Source organism: Phacochoerus africanus, chromosome 1 (assembly GCF_016906955.1).
Source record: "Phacochoerus africanus isolate WHEZ1 chromosome 1, ROS_Pafr_v1, whole genome shotgun sequence".
NCBI lineage: Eukaryota > Metazoa > Chordata > Mammalia > Artiodactyla > Suidae > Phacochoerus > Phacochoerus africanus.
This window is the reverse complement of record NC_062544.1, coordinates 14,347,700-14,370,124: the sequence shown is the minus strand read 5'-3', so window position 1 is coordinate 14,370,124 and position 22,425 is coordinate 14,347,700. Positions and strand designations below refer to the sequence as shown.

Here is a 22,425-nt window from a genome sequence, read left to right as displayed (position 1 = left end):
GATATTGGCATTATCAAAGTTCAGCTTGTTTTGTTTGTTTAATAGATTTTCTTTTTTAGAGCAACTTTAGGTTCACAGAAAAATTGTGCATAAAGTACAGGGAGTTACCACATAACCCCTCCCTTCCTAGCACAAGCATGCACACACATACAGTTTCTCCTGTTAGCAACATCTTGCTTTACTGTGGCACATATATTAATTGATAACCAGTATTATTAACTACACTCTTTTGTTTGCAGTAGGGCTCACTGTGTTGTTGAATTGACAGGTGTATTATATCCACCATTACAGAACCATGCAGAGTAGTTTCACTCCCCTGCCCTGTCCAGAAATATGGAACAGTTCATAAATTTGCATGTCATCCTTGCACAAGGCCATGCTGATTTCCTCTGTATTATTCCAGCTTTAGTGTATTTGCTGCTGATGTATACGTATATAGGGTATGTGTGTGTACATACATACATGTACATATCACATACATAATACAGCTGTTTGCTTTTAATACTGACACACTTTCCTTGTCTATGTGCATTTATTTCTAAAATTTCCTATATGTTTTTATTTAGTCCATTTATTGACTTTTTTTTTTTTTCCTAGTAAGAACTTTGATAGTTTATTTTGCACTTGGGTATCTGATGATCCAGGGATCTAAGGTACTGCTGAACGATGGTGAAGTTTATTATTATATTAAATTTAAACAAAAGTTCCTCCTGTGGGTATTTCACTAAGATTCTATGCCATTGCATACCAGAAAAAAATATCCAGATGGATTTTTGGACTAAAATGTTTTCAGGTGTAGACCTGTATTTTCACAGTTTACATTTTCTGATGGTGGGGCAGTTGTATTTAGTTTTACACAGAATAGTACTTGGAACTTTTCAGCATTCACTTTTTGTTCTTACCTACCAGTATGGCTATTAACTTGTTTTTCTGACAGTTAAAAGGGCAATAGATTTAGCACTTAATATGCAAAAACAAGTTTAATAAGATCTTTGTCATTTATGCTTCATTGTATCTCTATTAAAAAAACTAGAGCAAGAAATTTACCCTTATGTTTTGAAAGTAAAACCTGAGGCCCAGTCAGGCTCTGTGGAACTTGCCTCAAGTAACAGAGTTGCGGCCAAGCCTTTAAGTGAGTTCATATAACTACCATCTCTTTTTCTCCTATAAAAATACCTTAACAGTTTAGACTCAAGGGTCATTAAAAAGAAATAAAAATATAATTCCGAAACTCTCTGGGTTATGAAATATTTGTTTAGTGTCTTTTCAATATGTTTCCGTATTTATTATATCTGTGGAATTCCTCTCTATTCTGGAATATAATCTTTAAAGATTTTTTTTTTAGTGCTTTGAGTATATCTTCTACTTTATGCATATGGTAATAATAAATAACTTAACTTTGGAAAATGATACCTTGCCTCAAATACTCTGTGCTATTTTCCCCTCATTAATGTTCTCGTGGCCTTTCTATTTCATTTTTGGTTGATTGAGAACACATAGGGACCATATATTATGTTGTTATTTCCTGAAGAAGTATGGAAATCAAGAAGGTAGGCTGGTTAGAGATATAATTAACTCTGTTCATTCTTATTTTGCTACTTTCTCTTCTTTGCATTCTACCCTTAGTTTTTCTCTTCTTTCTTTGTCTTCTTAATTTGTTTTTCCCTTAAATTTTTTTTTTTTACAATTCTTCTAAGACATGTCTGCTGAAGTTCCTAAATCTTTTATATATAGAGAGAGAGAGAGAGAAAGAGAGAGAGAGAGAGTATTCAGATTTAAAAGAGTGAAAATACAGTATTATTATTTGTTTAAGTAACTAAAGAGCACATCAGAGACTTTATATCTTGGACTATACCTGAGTGAAGAGTTTTCTTAGACAAAGTTGTATGGGACCTCTCTGGCACATTCACCAGAATTTCAGACTTGCTAGTTCATTATAAGATTCAGGAATTCTTAAACATTGATCAGATATGAAGCATCCATTTCATTATGTGCTAGTCAGGTTTATATTCTCACCTCGAAAAGAAATTATCACATTGGACATTAGAAAGGTAAGAAATTTCAGTTTTATTTATAGGACTGGTAATGGGAATCTTTAGGTCATTTGTTGCTGAGAAATTAATATGTGACAAGGTCTTTTGAACATTTAGTCACAACTTGTAGATTCCCTAAAATGGTTATAGATTAAAAAATACATGTAACCCCTTTTCTCAGTGTTTGAAGCCATTCTTCTTGATTCTTAATTTATACAGGTTCCAAATTGATTTATATTTAGGTAGAAATTGCTTTGGATTAGTCTGAGTTAAATTGCATCAGTGGTAATAGTCATAGTTTTAAGAATTTTAAGTGTTTTATTTCAGAATATTTATAAATTAAACCACCTAGTCTAAAATTAAGTAATATAGATAATAGAACATATTTCAGGAAATTTCTCTCTCTGTCCTACTTGCACCAGGGAAAAACTCAATGCTTCATTACTGGAGAACACACTAGTGCTGTCATTTTTAATTCGTGGCATATGAAAAATATGGGGTTTTTTTACTCATCGTGTATTTTTTTTTCTTTTGCACCATTAAGAAAGGTTTTTGAATGTGCCTGGAAAGGAATTATTTCAAAATATTTTAAATATGTTTAAATTTTTTTGTGAAGCAGTTTTCCTAGTGATGTGAAAGTTTGATCTGCTGATTGTACATAGTAAAATAGAGCATCGTTGTAAAGTGCATTAATTAATTTTTCTGCGTTTACAATGAAAGTTTAATCATTTGACTTCAGATAGGATAGTACTTAAAAGATAATCATTGAAATTACAGTATTTTTATTACATATTTGCATTGGTATATGAGAGTCAGTGTCAGAATTATGTTATATAAATGGAACTGTAATCAGTTGTGCACAATCCATTTCAGGAAATGGTTATCAAATGCACACGTTTGAGCTGCTAGGGTCTCATCATTTGATTCTGATATGATAATCCTGCTGTTTTATTTGTTAAACTTTAAATCTATAATAAATAAGCACTTGAATAATTTTAAACTTTTTTATTTGTACACATTATGTAAACACTTTTTTGAGGCGGTGTTTTTGACTTAACTGGGGAATTTGGTGTGTGCCCACTTCCCCTCCCCAATCCAAACTTATCATTATTCGGATAGCTTAGGTAGCACTCTGTTGATCCCTGTCAGATAGTCAAATTATGAAATTTTGGTGTTACTGCATTTGAAATTCTTCAGCTCAAATCACTGAGGGTTCCATTTAAAAATAATCCCTAGTCTTATTGTTTTGCCTCATTTTTAATGTCTTTTAGCGACAGCGATGAGGAAAAGAAAGCAAGAAGAGGCAGATCTCCCAAAGGTGAATTCAAAGATGAAGAGGAGACTGTGACGACAAAGCATATCCATATCACACAGGCCACAGAGACCACCACCACAAGACACAAGCGCACAGCAAATCCTTCCAAAACCATTGATCTTGGAGCAGCAGCGCATTACACGGGGGACAAAGCAAGTCCAGATCAGAATGTTCCAACTCATACACCTCAGTCTTCAGTGAAGGTGGGAATGACATGAGTTTACACATTATACAGTTGTATTTTTATAAATTACTTTTAGAATTACTGCATTAGTAGGCTTGGGCATTTCTAGGTTATCATATTAATTATAGATCATGTGGCATGTGTTAGTCATTAATAATAAGAACTCTCTTTGGAGGAGGAAACCTGTCCAATTGCTAAGTGATTGTCTGTGTACTTTGTTTGAAAATAGGAATGACACTCTTGGTTCATTTGGGAAAGGTCGTGAGTCAGAATGTGGTGCATCTGGTTTTCTCTAGACATCACCACTGGTACCAAGCGCAAGATTCATAAAGGAAAAAACATGGGAGTGTTTGGAAGTTTCAAGAAGCGATGGAAGAGGAGAAAAGAGATACTTCCTCCAGATATTTAGGGAAAATGGTCTTGTTTAATATAGAGATGGTGCCTATGAAAGGAGGCTCATTTGTCCCTTGGTCACTATTGATCGTAGCAGCACTGCTTTTTGTGCCTTCTTCATTCATGTTCTTATTCACCACAACACTGAAATCTAATAAATACCTAGCTGCAAGCTAGTCTTTTGGACAGAAATCTGCCAAAGAGGGAGATTTGCCCTGAAAGGCTGAACAGTTGCTTTATCGCTTTTCCCTCACTAGTGTTCACCCAACTTTATTTTCCCATCAAATATAGTTGGAAGCTAGGGAAAATATTTTTCTAGTGTATCCTGTAAATTGTAGGTGACTCTAAAAATAAAGCTAGTCCTACTTAGTGGTAAGAACTGTGTCAACTTTTGCCAAATATCTTCTGGGGTATAATTTCACCCATATTGTGCTCTTTTTAGTTTTGATGAAAACCTTAAAATAACTCAACTTTAGTTAAGGTTAAGGAGGGGAAATGACTCTGTTATTTCCTTGTAGTCTTAGCTTTCCCCTGCCATGGATGCAGTAAGCTTACTGATAACTGTATGATCTGGTAGTCATAATTAAAATCCACATATATAATGGCTGTTAGATGGAGAATTCATTTAAGGTTGCATGAGGAAAGTCATCCAAACTGCATAATTTTTTAAAACAAACTGAGTTGTTTCTTGTTTCTTTGGGGTGGGGTGGGGGCATGGGTTGGCATGTGGAAGTTCCCAGGCCAGGGATCAAACCCGTGTCACAGGATCTGCTGCAGTGATAACGCTGGATCCTTAACCCAATGTACCACAAGAGAACTCCTAAACTGAGCATCTTAAAGGATTTTATCTTAAAGGATTTTAAATATCAGTTTGTAGTACAGCCTGAACATATGTCACTGACATAAATATTTTATATTGGTATTTTAAGCTTTTTGATTTTGTTTTTGTTACCAAAAAATTCTCAAACTGAAGTTCTTAAAAAGTTACTAAGCTGCTTCAGATCTCTTTCAGTCTCCAAGCCTTTTTGAACCAAAATATACACTATTTTTAGTCTTCAGAACTCAAATTAATATGCCTTGGAGTTTACAGGGTTTCCCTATTGCCCAGCACTTCTGTTCTAACTTAGTGTGTATGTATTGAACATATGTAGGACCTGTGCACCAGGGTGCTTAGGACTGTGGAGAAGAAGAAAATCATATTATAACTCCAGCCCCACAAATTAGTTTGGCAGCTGATGTCAAGGCATATCAAACAATGTAGAATTATTCTGACACATGTGGTATACAAACAGTAAGTGTTGCTAAAGTTCACAGAATCATAGAGTTTTAGAGCTGAATAAGATCTTGGCCTCCAATCCAGTAGATCTCAGACTTTGCCTTATACATTGCAATTATCAAGGGAGCTTTGTAAGTTGGTACAGGCCAAAATCCCACCCTGGTCAGTGATGATTCAGTATGTGGGTGATGGAGATGGGCATATATATGTATTTTAATACTTATTTTAATACTTCTGAAGTGATTCTGTGTTAAGATTTGACTGGGATCTGGAAGGTATGTTTTTTCATAGTGAAATTCAGTAAGAAAAGAGAGATGAGAGGGTAACCCAGGAAGAATGGACATGCTTAATTTCATCTGATTTTGGAAAAGAAATGACTTCGGGAAAAGAGGAGTGTGTATGTTAGGGACTTTTACAGTTCTGGGAATACAATTACTTAAAAATACTGTCTTTCTATAAGGATTCAAGGTCACTTCTCTTTTTTCAGAAAAGGCAGTCTTCCTTTATTAAGATAATTATAGGTATTTGTGACTAAGTTAGAAATTAGAGATGAGTAAATTTAAACAACAACAACAACAAAAAACAGTAGAAATTTGTTTTCTAAGCCTGTTAGTTCTGTGTGTGTTTTCAGACTTCAGTGCCTAGCAGCAAGTCATCTGGTGACCTTGTCGATCTGTTTGATGGTACTAGCCAGTCAACAGGTAAGCTTCCACATTGGCTTTTTTGTTTTAGTAACCTTAGTTTCAGAGTAATTTTTTAAAATGGCAAATAAAAGATGGAATGCAAAAAATTTTTTTTAAATTTTTTGTGTTAAATTTATTTTTAATGTGAAATTAATGAGCCTTGAGCATTATTTGGGAAGAAGCATTTAATATCCTAAAGTAAGTAAGGCGAGTGCTTAGGATTTGATAATTCAGTAATCCCCACCCTCTAAATTTCTTTAGCACTGGGTATTTAGGTTACTTACTGCTCTGCTCATTTCACTGTCTTTCCATAAATCTTAATTCTGGCTCTCAAGTTAGCCAAACCTAGAGTTCACTTAAACTTTTCATTCATTTATTCAGTAAACATTTGTTGAACCAGACACTGGCCTAGGTGCTTGAGATATGATGGTTTATTTAGTAAAACTGTTCTTGCCCTCATGGGAAGGTCAAGTGGAGGAAGTAATCATTAATCAAAGAGTGGCAAATAGTTACAACATGCGGGGTGCTTCAGAGGAGAGAGGCATTCTGTCAAAGTGTAACTGCATACCTGATGTATTTTAAGACGGCTGCAGCAAAAGATTTCACCAAGATTTTCTCACAGAGAGAATTAGTGATTTCTTTGCTTGATTTCTAATGTGTACTAGATTTTATTAATTCCCTATAAATTGTTTTTAAGAAAATTGATAATCTTAGATTGCATTTGGTGATTATGGAGTCCTAATAAACTGTACTGTGAGTCAAAACAGCTTAAGAAATACAACTTGAATCTAAAGACAGTCTTTCCCAAACTTTGTTTAAAGTTTATTTCACCTTAAAATGTAAATGGCGAGATTGGCGTTTAAATAGTGTCAGAGTAAATCTATTGTTTCTAGTTGTGGATAATGATTTTTCAAAACTAAATTGTTTTAAAATTTACATTAGTGTTTAAGTTGATGTTTATGATGAAATTACTTATTGATAGTTTAATACATGTAATTAAAGTCTTCTATTATTTTCTCCTTTTTCCTGCCTATCATAAAATTAATTTCACTGGGTGTGAAATTAGTAGGGCATATGGTTCAACTCAGTTTCTGAGATCTTCAATTCCCACTCCCTTTTCTCTGTAACTGTAACTGTTCCTAAAATTATTCTTTAAACTATTGAACTGTCATGCCCAAGGTTACAAGCAACTACATTAGTTGTTTAAAAATTTATGTGCTGTCTTTTTGTATGTTGAGGATTTTAACTGTAGTATTAACTGGTAGTTAGCATGTAGTCATATAATACAGTCTTAGTGTCACAGAGTATCAACTATTTTGGACTTCGTGGCATGAAATATTAAAGAGCCCCTTTCATGCATCTGTGGAAAGTTTTAATGGAGCAATCAGAGAAGAATTAACTAGGAAGGGTAGATGAGTGAATCTAACTTTTTTCCTTGGTGTTGCTAAGATTGCTTTGAACAGAGAGAATTATTAAATACCAACTTGCTTCCTTTGCTTGGCAAGAAACCTTTGAGTGGTTTTCTTCTCTAGTACAAACAGTAGATTGACTAATTAAATAGAAGTAGCAATTAATATTAATACAGTAATTGAGACAAAGTCTGAATGAAATCTGGAAGATTTCTTGCCTTAATTTTTTTATCTTAATATTTTCTAAAAACCAACCAAATGTGGGTTGACATCATAATTATTTTTTAAAGTCCTTTCCTATTTGAAACAGTTCATTTAACCAGTTTGTGTAGAACCCCCCTCTAATCAGTAACATTTCTTTACCCTGAATCTCTATTTAAATATTTTAGCAATATATTTTAAATTGAATTCAGAAGTGGGAAAAAAATTCGATATTAAATCTTTAGTACACCTACGTGTGAGATAGTCTATGAATCTACCATATTAACTTTGCTATTTGGTATGCCATCTGGGTGTCGTTTACCAGATGTGCCTATGTTTATAATAGCGCCATCAGGCAAGTAATGTGGGCATGAACTGTAAACCTAAGCAGATAGGACTTTTGTATCACTCAGCAGATAAATGTCTCCTTGGAGAAAATGCTCTTATTTTCTTTTTTTATATGTTGTTACATCCTTCTTATTAGCATATTCAGAAGTATATGTGGTAAAATCATTGTAGAGTGTCAACTAAGTTTAAAAAAAAACAGGTGAAACACAGTCATCAAGATTTACTTGAGACTGTCTTGATAAATGTCCCACTCTAGTGATATTCTTTTAAAATCTGTATACAGGTGATATTTTGGTGACTTTTACATATAGTGTGTTTCTAAGTAAACATTTTTAAAAATAAATAATAATTTGAAGTATTTAGAAAATGAGGCAGTTAAAATTTCAATGCCAAAACCCATTCTATTTCATTTTTAGTATATCTTAAAAGTTTACCCCTTGTCTCCTTTGTCCCTTTTGTAATTAAGGAGTTTAGATCTTGATTAAGATACTACTACAAAGAAAGAGGTTGAGGAGAAAATACAAAATCATAAAGACTTGCAGTGTGTTTTGAATTTTTTTAACTTCAGAATTTTTTTTTTAATTAAAGCATATCAAATCCAGAATGTTCATTACACTTATATTTGAACTTGTTGTCCTGTACCCAGTAACCACTAAAGGTAGTTGAGATATTTATGTGTATTATGAACCACCTTGAGTTATTGGTTATTACAAACCAACTTATAGATCAGAATTTTAATGGGATTTGTCTCTAGTTTAAGCCAAATTTACTAATTTTATGGGAAAAAGTGATGCACCGTAACTTAGATGCATAAAGTTAAGTGTTAATAAAGTTGGTGAAGCATCTTTTTTTACATGTTCTTTATAATCAGTCAGTATACTTACTTAAGTATTTATTATGTTGCACATCTTTTTCAGACTTTTAGATAAGGATTTTATAATTATTATATTTTTTTGTAAACTCTTTTTCACCTAAAAATTTCATTGCCATTTCCTTATGATAGTTGGTATTTTTCACACCTTTTAATTGCTTTATAATCTTAACCATTGTGTAAATATGCTGTAATTTACTTGACTAGTCGGCCTCTTATGTTTTGGACATCAAGTTTTGTTCCTAAACTTCTCTCTAACAATAGTAGTGAATAGCAACTTTCAAAACCTTCCATTTTGGTAAAGAGAAAATAGTATTTCATTTTATTTTGCACATGCTTGGTGACTGAGTGTGAATACTTTTCATGCTTTTTTTTTATATGCCAGTTGTAACTTGTCTGTTCATGTCCTTTGTCCTTTTGGGGGGGTAGTGCAGGGAGGGGCTGTTCAGCCTTGCTGATTTTTAAAAAACATTTATATTACTTCTTTGTCATCTATTTACAGGTTTTTTTGCATTTTGTCATTTAAATTTTTTTTTTTTTAGAATTCTTCATGCAACAGTTTTTCATAATGTAATCTAGATTAAATTCTTTGTTGAAGAGAATTTCCGTTTGTTAAAGTACTGTGTAGTTCAGCTGTATTTTCCCTGTTCACAGTATTGCCGTGGATAATACATGTTCCCAGCTGGTGATTGTAAATAACCTCCTTGCTGCCCTGAAAAGGCAGATGGAAATAGTTCATTTATAATGACAGCTCTCATGTGGGAATCTTGAAGGATAACTCTTGTTGTGAAATTTAGCAGTCTTCCACATGCAGCAGTTTTTTGGTAGACTCTTTAATTAAATTCCCTCAGAAGTTATATGGAAAAATGCTTAAGTGTAGAAAATTTGTTAAATTTAAGACACTGATATGAATAACATCATGTATATAGGTGTGGCTAGTCCCTCCTAAGAGGAAGAAACTTTGCCTAAATGAAATAAAGAGATTTTTAATTTCTGAGCTGGCTTCCAAGGTTGAAGATCACACCATATAAAACATAAGTAGAAGCATAATCTATGGCACACCAAAAGATGGATAAATCCTTTTTAATGAAAGGTGGCTTCTTTTTGTACAGTACTTATGTGTATGTTTCCACTCTTTGACTTCCAGTATTTTTTTTTTTTTGAGATTCATTCATGTTGTTGTGTATATCAGAAATGTGTTCCTTTTTACTGCCGAGTAGTAAACCATTGTATCATAGTTTATGGATAACTAAGGTGTTTCCAAGTTGGACCACTAAGAATAAAGCTGCTAAGAACATTTGTGTGCAAATCTTTTTAGACATGCATTAACACCCCCCCCCCGCCCCCGCCTGCCTTGGCTGCATTTGTGGCATGTTCCTGGGTCAAGGATTGAACCCATCGCCATAGCAGCGACTCAAGCTGCTACAGTGACATTGGTGGCTCCTCAACCCACTGAACCACAGGGAAACTCCACTTCCAGTACTTCTAAACTAGTTATGTTTGAAATTAAACTCCCTGCAGCACAGATGGAGAGAAGAGTATTTGCTATAGACAAGTTATGGACATAGTATAATTTGAATTTAGGTGTTAGAAGGTAGAGCAATAGGATAACTAGAATAGATAATTATTTGAAATATCATATTTGGGATATGATAAAAATACGTCACTCACTTTGAAGATGTGTTTCACAGTATTCAGCGCTTTTCTCCACAGCATGTATTTTCTTTGTAGCCCAGACTGTATATAAGATTTGAAAATCTGTAACTTGTTTGGCATAATAAACTACATGATTATATTTATGCACTCCTTGGATGAATAAAATGAAAATAATCCCCAATTTTCAAATCCCTGAATGTTATAATAAAATATTAACTATCATTCCCTTACCTAACAGAATACTTCAATCAGTATTTTTAACATGAAGGAATATTGCAGAAGACAAACTTAGGAATATTAAGCAGGAACTACACTAGGTTTTATTAATACATGTGCTTTTTTTATATAGTTTAAAAATGTAGCTCATTGATGTTTTATATGCCTTGTCACATTTATCATGATGTATGTATCTTTAAAAAAGAGAGAAACAAATCACTGTGATATTTTCCTTTGGATGAAGCGAGAGTAGACCTATGAGCTGTAGTTGTTGGTAGGAGTAGAGAACCTTGGCCTTGGTGGAAGTTAGTTCATGGTAAGTGAGGCGATATGTGAATATGTGCATCTGTAGTAAGGGGAAGGAATGAGGAATTCGTTATGCCTGATAGTCTACAGTAAATATGCCTTAAAAAGAAATACCAAGTATACATGTATCTGAAACTGATTTGTTCCTTTTATTACTGCTGGCCATTTATTAAGAAGGGGAGATGGTTCTAGTTTAATTAACCCAGTTGAGTGTAGCAGATGGGGCAGAATGTCTTGCAGCGATAAGACAATTCAGAAATGGCACCAGATGTTGGAAGCTGTCCCTGGTGGTGTTTGAGTGCAGCCCAGATGTTCCAGTCCCACCTGGCTAGTTTCTAAGCACTGCAGGCTAAGCAGCTGTGATGTAACCTATATAATGTTCACATAACACTAAAAGCACTATAATTGAACTGCCGTTCTAAATTTCTAAGGTTGTGACTCTCAAGAGGTGAAATCTTTAAGGACAAACAAAAATAAAGACAACTATTTAAGGTTTTAGATCCTTTGGCTATTGCTGTTTCACTGATAACTGAATTGGGCAGAAGTGGAATATAAAATTTAACATAATGTGACTGTTCAAATTGTAGATAAAAGCAGATATTCATGTAGTGTTTACAAATGAAAATTTGTATGAGAAATGTGATATTAATGCACACAGATTAATCTGCAGCCTTATAATTTGAATCTCACCCCTTTAAAAATACCAGTCTGGAAGTAGCAAAAAGCTCCTATTTTTTTTAAGTATTAAAAAAGCAAGTATTTGCATGTAAACAATAGGGGAGAAAAGTCCAACTGAATCATTGCATTCTTCCTGTAGCTATTAAAACTGCTTTTTATGCAGAACAACCTCAAGGTTTTTTTTTGTTGTTTTTTTAATAAATTTCAAACTCCAGAAAATTTGCCACCTTTTTTCTCTAGTTCTTCATTGATTTATTTTGTACATTTGAGAGAGAATTGCAAACTTCATGACATTTTGCCCCTAAAATACTTCAGTGTGTATCTCCTTACAACAAGAACATTCTCCCTTATAATCACAATATCATTATCATACTTAGGAAATTTAACATAAAGACAGTATTGTATAATATACAGACCATATTCACATTTCCCTTGTGTCTCAATTATGTTATTTCAGGATAACACTTTTTTAAATATCCAGAGTCCAGTCAGAGATAACACTTTTCATTTACTTCTCATTTTTCTTTAGTCTTCTTTAATCTGAAGTAGTCCTAGTCTTTTGTGTTTTATGATGACTTTTTCTGAAGAGTCTTGAGAATGTCCCTCAATTTGTATTTGTTCGATTACATTCCTCGTGGTTGGATTCAGATTAAAAATTTTGGCAGGAATTTCTGCATGGTTCTAACAGTTTAACTTTTTCCTCAAACTTAATTTCTAGGAGGATCAGCTGATTTATTTGGAGGATTTGCTGACTTTGGTTCAGCTGCTGCATCAGGCAATTTCCCTTCCCAAGGTATGATACAATTTGGCCAGAAATCTAGGGGCAGTGAAAATAACAACTCTTTTCCCCCCACCCCCTGCTCAATCAGCTTCTTTTTGTCATTTTTCTACTTGGAGTATTTATAATTCCTAATTCCCAGAGAATTTATTCACAAAAGTACTTTATTTGGCCAGTATCTTTAAATTTTCCAAATGAATTAGTTGGTTGTAAACTACTCAGTATACCTAAATAAAACTGCTCTCACTCACAGGTAACTCTTGTTTAGTTTTTGAGAGGGAGGGGTGAGTAAATGGGTAGGGATTGTGAAGAAGTATAAATCTCACTTGGGCATCTAGAATATTATGGGTTATGTTTAGTTTATGATATGATTTTCATGAATGAAATTCAAGGACATTGGAACTGGGGAGATTATCTTACTAAAATCCATGTCTTTGTAACTTGGATATCTTAAGAGAATTTCTATGAAAAACTGAACTTCATTTTGACATAGCTTAAATAGTGAGCAGTTGAAACTCAGGCAAAAAAAAAAAACAAACTTCCTCATTCCATGTTAAATTAGAAATTTAAAAATACCCTAGATTTGTTGTGATCACAATATTTGTAAAATTTGTGAAAATTGACTCATTATGTTGTCTGCCTGAAACTAATATAATGTCATATGTCAATTATACCCTTAGTTTTTTTTAAAAAAATTAAAAAGGGGGAAAAGCTTCCATCTAAGTAGAATATAGGCTTAAACATAAAGGACTGGTGTGAAGGGCTGTATCTTTCCCTTTCTTTATTAATATTTTTATCTTAACCCCATTGCCATATACTATGGTTGCCATTTAACTTTCTGAAAGCCTCTGAGCCTCCACCTTTCTAAAATTGGGAATAATGCTACTTGTTCTTCATATAGAGTAGTCATAGTTCTTCATATGGATAAAGTAATGCCTACAGAAGTATGTAGAGTAGGGTCTAAATTCATTATTAAGTGTCTTTTAAGTTGTAGTGTCTTTTAATATAAAGTGTGGTCATTCTGAAGTTTGAGATAAAATATAAAAAAGTTTAACTATGAAGATCATAAACATGAGGTAAGGGAAGGAGGAAAGATATAATTGAAATGAATTAGTCTTATTTCAAGTAGAATTATCTATCCCCATTATATTAATTGGATTAAAATTTACATTTAGTACTATCTAGGTTTGTGAGTTTTTAGGAAGGGAGATGCATAGGTTTTAATGTAATTTGGGTAACTTGGACAACTTGTGTAAATTCAAAGTATCTCCTAGAAACCAGAATTGTGTAGTGATGAACTACTTCATTTTAGCAATATGGTTATGCCTTCTAAGGGTTAATACCTTACTTCAGGCAAATCAAAGTAGAAAATAAACATTGCCCTAATTTTACAGCCTGTGTAATTCTCAAAGTTTTTATGTGTATAAAGTTGCCTATATGCAAATAATTCAAATATGTTAATGTTGCTAAGTGATACATCGCTTCATCTATATGCATGTGATTAATATAACCTATCACCATTACGCATGGGGCTGAAACTGTTGCAACAATGATTAATCATTTCTGAACAATATATGCCTCACTAGAAATCTCTTCCCCACGTGATTAATCATCTTAGATAAAGTTTGCAGATGGGGCAACACATTTTGCCCCAGTTTTCATTCTTAGTCTCTTTTATAGATCAAGCAAATAGAAAACCAGCATGAAGTTTACCTTTATCCAGCAGTCTTCCTTAAATTAGTTTAAATTGTTTAATATAGAGAACTAATTGAACTCGTTAATTCACTCTTTTTTGTAAAGATCAAAGATATGTTTTAGCAAAATACTGAGGTAACAAATATTAGCCCAGTTCTTACATTAAGTTATTGGTAGAGCTTGGGGTTTCTAAGTGAATTATTTTCTCTTTTGAGGGTGCTTACATTATGATATGGTTAATAGAAGAATATAATTTTAAAGACCTAATATTATTCTCTTTTGATATTTAGCATAATGAATTTTACAGTGGTTTACCTTTTAGGCTAGACCAAATGCATTTCCAAGTTGTAAGAGAACATGGAGTGCAAAGAAATGGTGTTAATTTAGAAATACATACTGTTCGCTTTCAGATGACACTTTATATGTAGTTCTTTCTTCCTCTTTGCTTTTTCTCAACTTCTATTAATTCATATTTATCTATTTGTCCTTTAAAAAGGTTTATTTACTTAGTATAGCCTAGTTTTAAAAAAAATTTAATGTCACTAGCCTTCCTATTTATTTTATTCCAAATAGTTATTATTTATGCAGAATTTAAGAAGCTTGACTTACACTTTTATATGCATACTTAAAGGAAAGAAAATGTGATGGTTTGGCTCTCCCCTGTCTTTTCACAGTTAATCCAGAGGAACAATAAATAACAAACCTTAAATGGCACTTACAGTATATTAAGTTATTTAATCTTCACAACTTAGCTTTTTAAAGTAAGTCACAGTAAAGGTTAAGGGTTACACACAGCCATTAAGATACAATATCCATTTTCTTAAATACTTCAGTCTATTAACCTTTATCAATTTTTATATTATTGAATGTATTAAATCTCAAACTTGTTATAATTACACTGAAGTAATTATAAAATATTTTGTTTCTTTCTTAAAATATTAGCATGCGTTCCCCTCTTAAGACTTTTTACTTAGATTGAACAGTCTCATTTGAAGCAAGCAATATACTAAGGTTACATATCATGGCTGTCTGCAGCCCTTGTGTTGTCAATGGAAGTGTGGCTAAATGGGTGAGAACTTCTTACAGAAATTTACTAATCCTATTATTCTTAATTTTATTGAGTTTTTTTTTTTTAAATGAATTTGGGGTTTTATTTACTTGCGTTAGTATAAATCGTAGTTTGATTCCTCTTTGAAGTTTTCCAAATAACGAATGAAAAGAAAGGATTGAATTCTCTGATTTTACTGAGTTATTTTTTGCATGAGGGTTCTGGATCTCCCAGCAAAAAGTTTAACCAGTTTAGGGTTTTCTTCTTGTGTTTGGGGGGAGGGGTCTCAGGCTAGTTCATATTTGTTAGGTAGAAACATATTTGATATGCAAAATTAGGTTGAAGGGAAGTTTTAATTGTAATTTTTAATGTGTTACCTCAGACTGTGCTAAGTTTGGGGAGCCTGATGACTCAAATAAAAAAATTTATGGTAGGAGTTCTCTGTGGCTCAATAGTCCGATGATGAACCAATGCCAAAAGATGAATTTTACTTTACATGTGGAAGTTTTTTTTCTTTTGCCACCTTGTTAGCATTTGTGGAATATTCATAAAAGAATAACGTCCAGATGGAGACGGTACCTGCAGATGTTAATCTGGATGGACACAGATCAGCTCTAATTTGTTTCAGTTGGTAGATTGTCGTATTTGTTTTGTGCATTTCAGAAACTTTCTTACACTTAAAATTGTTTTTCTTAGTAACACCAACAAGTGGGAACGGAGACTTTGGTGACTGGAGTGCCTTCAACCAAGCCCCATCAGGCCCTGTTGCTGCCAGTGGCGAGCTCTTTGGCAGTGCCTCACAGCCAGTTGTAGAACTTGTCAGTGGCTCACAACCAGCTCTAGGCCCACCTCCAGGTTCCTCAAATTCTTCAGAACTATTTGATCTTATGGGCTCATCCCAGGCAACCATGACATCTTCCCAGAGTATGAATTTCTCTATGATGAGCACTAATACTGTAGGGCTGGGTTTGCCCATGTCAAGATCACAGGTAAGTTGGCCTGCCTCCTTTGGAAATTGTGATTCATAATCTTTGAAGTGCTCTAACTAATATAGTGGCAGATTAGCATAAAACAGAAAAATGAACAAGTGATGCATAGATTACTTTTGCACATTGCATTTACCTTATGCCCTTTGCCCTGGTTTAGTCATTTGGGTTCTCCAGGGCAAGGCGTTCTCACCCATCTTGCAGTCTTTGCAAAAGTTAAGTGTGATGCCTTGCACAGACAAGGTATATGCTAAAAATTTATTGAATTAATAAGTAAATTGGTATTTAATAGTTTAAAATTGTTTTTAAGAAGGAACAGAGATACATTGCTAATACAGAAAATTATTCTTTAAAATAATGAAATGTTTTTCACTATTCTGGGTCTGCTCTACCTTATATAATGTTTATATAGGCTTATCTTTCAACTCACATTTTCATAAACAACTTAATAGGAACTTTCTGTGTCACCCTTTTTATAATTAAATCTAAAATTACCTAATACTAGTTTAGGATTTCAAATTAGTGCAGGGTTAGAATATATGTGCCTGAGTTGTGCCAGTTACTTTTGTTTTTGACTCAGGCTACTCAGGATATTTGTTTATGGTACTAATTATTCATTTTAATGTATAGATTCTCCTCTTTTGGGTATTAGGATAAAGGAAGAAAGAATCAGAAAGGTGACTGATCTGTGTAACAGATATTAGACCTAACGTTAAGAAAAAGGACATGAAAACCACACAAATACCATTAAATTGAACTAAACAAGCCCAAGCCTGTTTATTCTTTATGCAACTGTGTTGTGATTCTTCACATTGGTACATTTTTTATTATTCCTCTTTCTTCTGTTTCTTTCCCTTTTTTTGTCCTTGTCACACACGGTGGCTCTGTCCATAACGATAATGAAGATCTTAGCATAGAACATTTACAGTTCTTTTTGGTTTCAGGAGTTTATTACCAAGTCTGGTATATGTTTTGGAGTTATTGTGTGACTAAAGTGCCATCTGATAATCTTAATAGAGCAGGTGCTTTAACTTTTAGAGCATTTTTCTATTTTCCAGCCTTTGCAAAATGTTAGCACAGTGCTGCAGAAGCCTAATCCTCTCTATAATCAGAATACAGATATGGTCCAGAAATCAGTCAGCAAAACCCTGCCCTCTACTTGGTCTGATCCCAGTGTAAACATCAGCCTAGACAACTTACTACCTGGTATGCAGCCTTCCAAACCCCAGCAGCCATCACTCAATACAATGATTCAGCAACAGAGTAAGTTACCATAAGATACCCCATTTTTTTGTGTGTGTACTTGTAATCCTTTACTCTTATGCAGGTCTGCTTCAAGCTATGAAATAAAATACATAGCACAAACTGCATTGAAGGTGATGGGGTGTTCACTTAAGATTTTTTTTTTTTACATAATACCTGATATCCTTGCTTGCAATGAATTGCTTTGTATGTTACTCTTGGCATGATATTTATTGTACTGTGCTAAGTTTGGGGAGCCTGATGACTCAAATAAAAAAATTTATGGTAGGAGTTCTCTGTGGCTCAATGGTAAAAACCCAACTATTAACCATGAGGGCACGGGTTCGATCCCTGGCCCTGCTCAGTGGGTTAAGGATCCAGCGTTGTGAACTGTGGTGTGGATCGCAAACATGGCCCAGATCCGCTGTGGCTGTGGCTGTGGCGTAGGCCAGCAGCTGCAGCTCCAATTTGACCCCTAGCCTGGGAACTTTCATATGCCACAGGTGTGGCCTTAAAAAGACAAAAAGTTTTGTTGTAGAAAAATTTTTTAATACAGGTAAATATGTCCCAGAAACAAAAAATTCATCTGAATTCTATAATCCAGGGGTAATCTCCATTCATTTTTTTTGTCTTCTTAAACACATTTTTAATACCTGAGCTCATTCAGTATATATTGTTTCTTGCAGTTCTCATTCAGCATTGTTTTCCCTGTGTAAAATATTCTTTAAGAAAATGCAATTTTGAGATCTTTATAATTATCCATCATATCAGTGTACAGTTCCTCTCTTGTTGGTTATTTCAATTGTTTCCAGCCTTTTGCTATTATAAATAACTTCATGGCTTTGTATAAATCTTTATACATGTGATTTTCTTCCTTAATACAATGTTCTAAAAATAGAGTAAGTCAAAGGATATAAACTTTTTAAGGTTTTTGATACATAGTAGCTCTTGACAGTTTGGTAGGTCAGATTCAATAATAGATTCTATAAGAATGATTTTTAAAGTGCCTGATGTTTTCCCCTGGTCTACTGTTCCCACATCTTTAGGAAACCAGAGCTAACAGCCACTGAATATTTCTCAAGCATAAACAATACAAGTTAATTGCCTTCTTTTATAAACTCACTATAAAGTAATTCTGTTGGCATTTACACGTATTGATGATTAGGAGGATTATATTATTTCCTGCTCTATGGATCTAAGAATTCAGTGTGGTAAAGTTCTTTTGTCTCCTCTTTTCTTCTGGTAGATATGCAACAGCCTATGAATGTGATGACCCAAAGTTTTGGAGCTGTAAACCTCAATTCTCCATCAAACATGCTTCCTGTCCGGCCCCAAACTAACCCTTTGATGGGGGGACCCATGCCTATGAGCATGCCCACTGTAATGACTGGCACCATGGGAATGGCCCCTCTTGGAAATAGTCCGATGATGAACCAGAGCATGATGGGCATGAACATGAACATAGGGATGTCAGCTGCTGGGATGGGCCTGACAGGCACAGTGGGAATGGGCATGCCCAACTTAGCCATGACTTCTGGAACTGCACAACCCAAACAAGATGCCTTTGCAAATTTCGCCAACTTTAGCAAATGAGAGATTGTAAAGGAGCAGATTGAATGAAGGATTTTAGTGGTGTGGATAGGTGATGTTGGGATGGAAAATGCTAATCAACTCCCCTTTCTTTTGTCAATTAAAATAAGCCTGTATTAAGAACCAAAAAGGCGGTTTTATAAAAGCAAAGTATCTAGTATTTCAGATGGCCAGGCAAGGGCACTTCAGATGAGGCAGTCAGAATCATTTTTCCCAGTGAGACTAGATCACAAATGGGGTAGTAAGACCATTGAAAGCCTTTATTAATTGAAGAGCCCATTTTAATATCATAATTTGTGGAAAGACTAGAAGAGGGCTGAATAAATGTGTTGGAATCTCTAATTTTATACGTTTTTCTTTTCCTGAGGAACTTGATTTTTCTGTCCCTGAATCGCCTTGTCACAATTGGGTCTGTTCCTTTTACTACCACTTTTGAGTCCATATATGAAATCATTAAAGTTGGATGATCAGTTTTTTATAAAAATATATATTTTTGTCCAAAAAAAGGCATACATATGTGATTATGGCTAAATCAAAGGTAACTGGAATGTATATACTTTTGCTAATGTTCCAGCAACACTGCTATTATACTATCCAAATTTTTATTGTAACAGAACCTCTTTAAGCAATTGGTGACAGCTATGGGACTTTTCCCATATCTTCTGCTATAATTATTCTTTGCAGAACTAGGAAAGATTTTTTTTTTCAAGACTGCTGTATGGTTTCCTTTAAAAGAAAAAACCTCCAGTATTTTTGTTTTTAGCAGTCATCATTTACACTTTGCACTGATTAACTTGGCAAGGCTTCCTTCCGTGTTTATTCCTGTAGCCACCATGTAACAGGAACATTCAAAAGTGAAAAATATTTATTTTTCTTTTGTTTGGTGTCTTTTAAAAAAAATTGAAAAGGTAAACATCCATCAGAACCTTAAGTTAAATATAAATGTTAGAACTCAACGATGTTGGCTTTTAGATTTTATACAGTTTTTGTTTTGGTTTTGAGTGTATATAATATGGCATTAGCAATATGGTTCCAATAGAGAGGGGTTAAATATATATTATTAAAGGAGACCTGTGGCAGTCAAAGATTTTATTGATTTAATGGAAAATAAAGGAAATTAATTAAAATATTTTTGTTTTCCTGCTGTAATTCTGCATTAAGCTCACATGAAAATCATGATTCTAGAGTTTGGAATGCAAAATTAATTGTTTCAACCTCAAGCTGGGAATATTTTTTAAGATAAATACTATAATATAGGTATCAAATTATTACCTCCCCTACTTTGTGTTGATTTTTTTTATTAAATTGATAAAACTTTGTTTCCATTGTATTCATAAAGTTCTGTTATACATAACATTAAAATGTTCATTAAAATCAATGTTGAACTGCTTTTTCTTTCATTATGTTAGACATTTGAGACCATTTGGAGAAAAAATAATTATAATTTGGGCAAAGTAAGTTTTATAAATAATTTAAAATTAGTTAACGACTTCTCTATTCTTTCCTATCAAACTCTACTGTTAGGAATTAAAAAATGAAGCAGCAAAGATACCCTGACCCACTCCATTCTTGCTAATGTTCCATCTACAACATTTCTAATTAGGCAGAAATTCATGTACTTCAGCTAAGCGGTAATGAAAAGTGATTCATTTGCTGAATAAGAGATGAGAGTGTGTGTAATTAGCTGACTGTGGTTTTTAATCTTTCAACAATTCAATGTGTTTAAATTAGTTTCAAAGAATAGGAGCTTTCAAGTGTTGTTACTTCAGAGCAATCAAGCCAGGCTCTAGTGGCAGCGTGGAGAATATCTTCACTGGTGCTTAAAAGTAGTCTTAAATGAACTTTCTCTTTACATTGAGAGGTAAAGCAGCATCTTCTCAGACATACATGGTTCTCAAAAGGAAATAAATATTTTGTTTCTAATAAAACGCTAAAGCATGTTTTGTATTATACCTTCTTCCAGTGTTGTATCTCTGAGGACAGAAGGGAGCCCCTGCCTCAGTTATGACTGCACCTCAACATACAATTTGCTATCTTCCAGTATTCTTTGTTTCAGAGCCTATGAAAGAGGAAGACAAGGATTGCCTGATCTGGGGTCCATTCAGTTTACTGATTTGTCCCTGAAGGGGTTAGTTACTAAGTGATACTTAAAGAAAGGTCTGACTACTCCAGAATAATTTGGAGTAGGTGGGAAGGGAGAGGAGACCAGATGGTGGAGTAGAAAGACTTAAGCTCACCTCCTCAACCTCCTCTCATGAAAACATCTGAATCACAAATATGCTGAACAACCATTGACAGAAAAGACTGGAACCTACCAAAAAACATACTCTACACCCAAAGCAGCAGCCACACAAGATGATAGAAGGAGCACCTCCACCTATATAGTCAAATCCCATACATGCCAAGTGGACACCCACAAACTAGAAAATAATTACATCACAGAGGTTTTCCCATTGGAGTGAAAGTTCTGACCCCAAGTCAGGCTCCCCACACTGGGAGTTTGGCATCACCAGGAGCCCTCAGAGCATTTGGCTTTGAAGACCAGTGGGGCTTAGTGCAGGAGCTCCACAGGACTGGGGGAAACAGAGACTTCATTCTTGCAGGGGACTTACAAGGTTTATGTGTACTGGGACCCAGGGCAAAGCAGTGACTTCACAGGAGCCTGGGCCAGACCTACCTGCAGGTCTTGGAGGGTATCCTTGGGAGGCAGAGGTCAGCTTTAGGTCACTGTGGGGCCAGCAACACTGGTGGCGCAGGTCTCAGAATACTTGGCATGAGCACTCCTGGAGGTTGCCATTTTGGCACTCAGACCTGGTCCCACCCATCAGCAGACAAGTTGCCTAAAGTTGTCTTGAGCCCACAGCAGCCTCTAAACTTAGACTTGACAAGTCCTGCCCACCAGAGGGACAAGACCCAGCTCTATCCACCAGTGGGCAGACATCAGTTCCTCCCACCAGGAAGCCTGCACAAGCCCCTGGGACCAACCAGGGGGCAAACACCAGAACAAGGGGGACTGTAATCCTTCAGCCTGTGGAACAGACTAAGAACACAAAGTTAAACAAAAAGAGACATCAGAGAAGTATGTTCCGGACAAAAGAACAAGATAAAACCCCAGAAGAACAAGTAAGTGACGTGGAGATAGGCAGTCTGCCAGAAAAAGAATTCACAATAATGATAGTAAAGATGATCCAAGGTCTCAGAAGAAGAATGGAGGCAGAGATGGAGAAGAGAATAAATGTTTAACAAAGCGCTAGAAGATTTAAAGAACAAGGAGATGAAGAATACAATAACTTAAATGAAAAAATACACTGGAAGGAATCAACAGCAGAATAAATGAGGCAAAAGAATAGACAAACGAGCTGGAAGACAGACTGGTGGCAACCACTGCCACAGAACAGAAGCAAGAAAAAGAATGGAAAGAAATTGGACTTCTGTGCCATTATTACATTATTGGAGTTCCAGAAGGAGAAGAAAGGGCCTGAGAAAATACGTGAAGAGATAATAGCCCAGAATTTCC

General features: G+C 34.6%; 1 protein-coding gene and 1 non-coding gene across 4 annotated transcripts in view; one reads left to right on the top strand and one right to left on the bottom strand.

The window, feature by feature from the left end:
* CLINT1 (clathrin interactor 1) overlaps positions 1 to 20,286 on the top strand; it is a 57,231-nt gene extending 36,945 nt beyond the window's left edge. The window contains exons 7-12 of one of the 3 annotated variants that reach the window (XM_047778322.1): positions 3,305 to 3,551; positions 5,833 to 5,902; positions 12,288 to 12,362; positions 15,787 to 16,079; positions 17,135 to 17,339; positions 18,565 to 20,286. In XM_047778322.1, coding sequence (XP_047634278.1) covers positions 3,305 to 3,551; positions 5,833 to 5,902; positions 12,288 to 12,362; positions 15,787 to 16,079; positions 17,135 to 17,339; positions 18,565 to 18,911 — 1,237 coding nt within the window. In that variant the 3' untranslated portion in view covers positions 18,912 to 20,286. The remainder of the gene's footprint in view (positions 1 to 3,304; positions 3,552 to 5,832; positions 5,903 to 12,287; positions 12,363 to 15,786; positions 16,080 to 17,134; positions 17,340 to 18,564) is intronic. The other 2 variants (XM_047778401.1, XM_047778478.1) reach the window with 2 other exon arrangements.
* LOC125114157 (U6 spliceosomal RNA) lies at positions 328 to 429 on the bottom strand. Its single transcript, XR_007131714.1, has one exon. It is a non-coding gene; the product is annotated as a U6 spliceosomal RNA (small nuclear RNA).
* Positions 20,287 to 22,425: the final 2,139 nt, after the last annotated feature.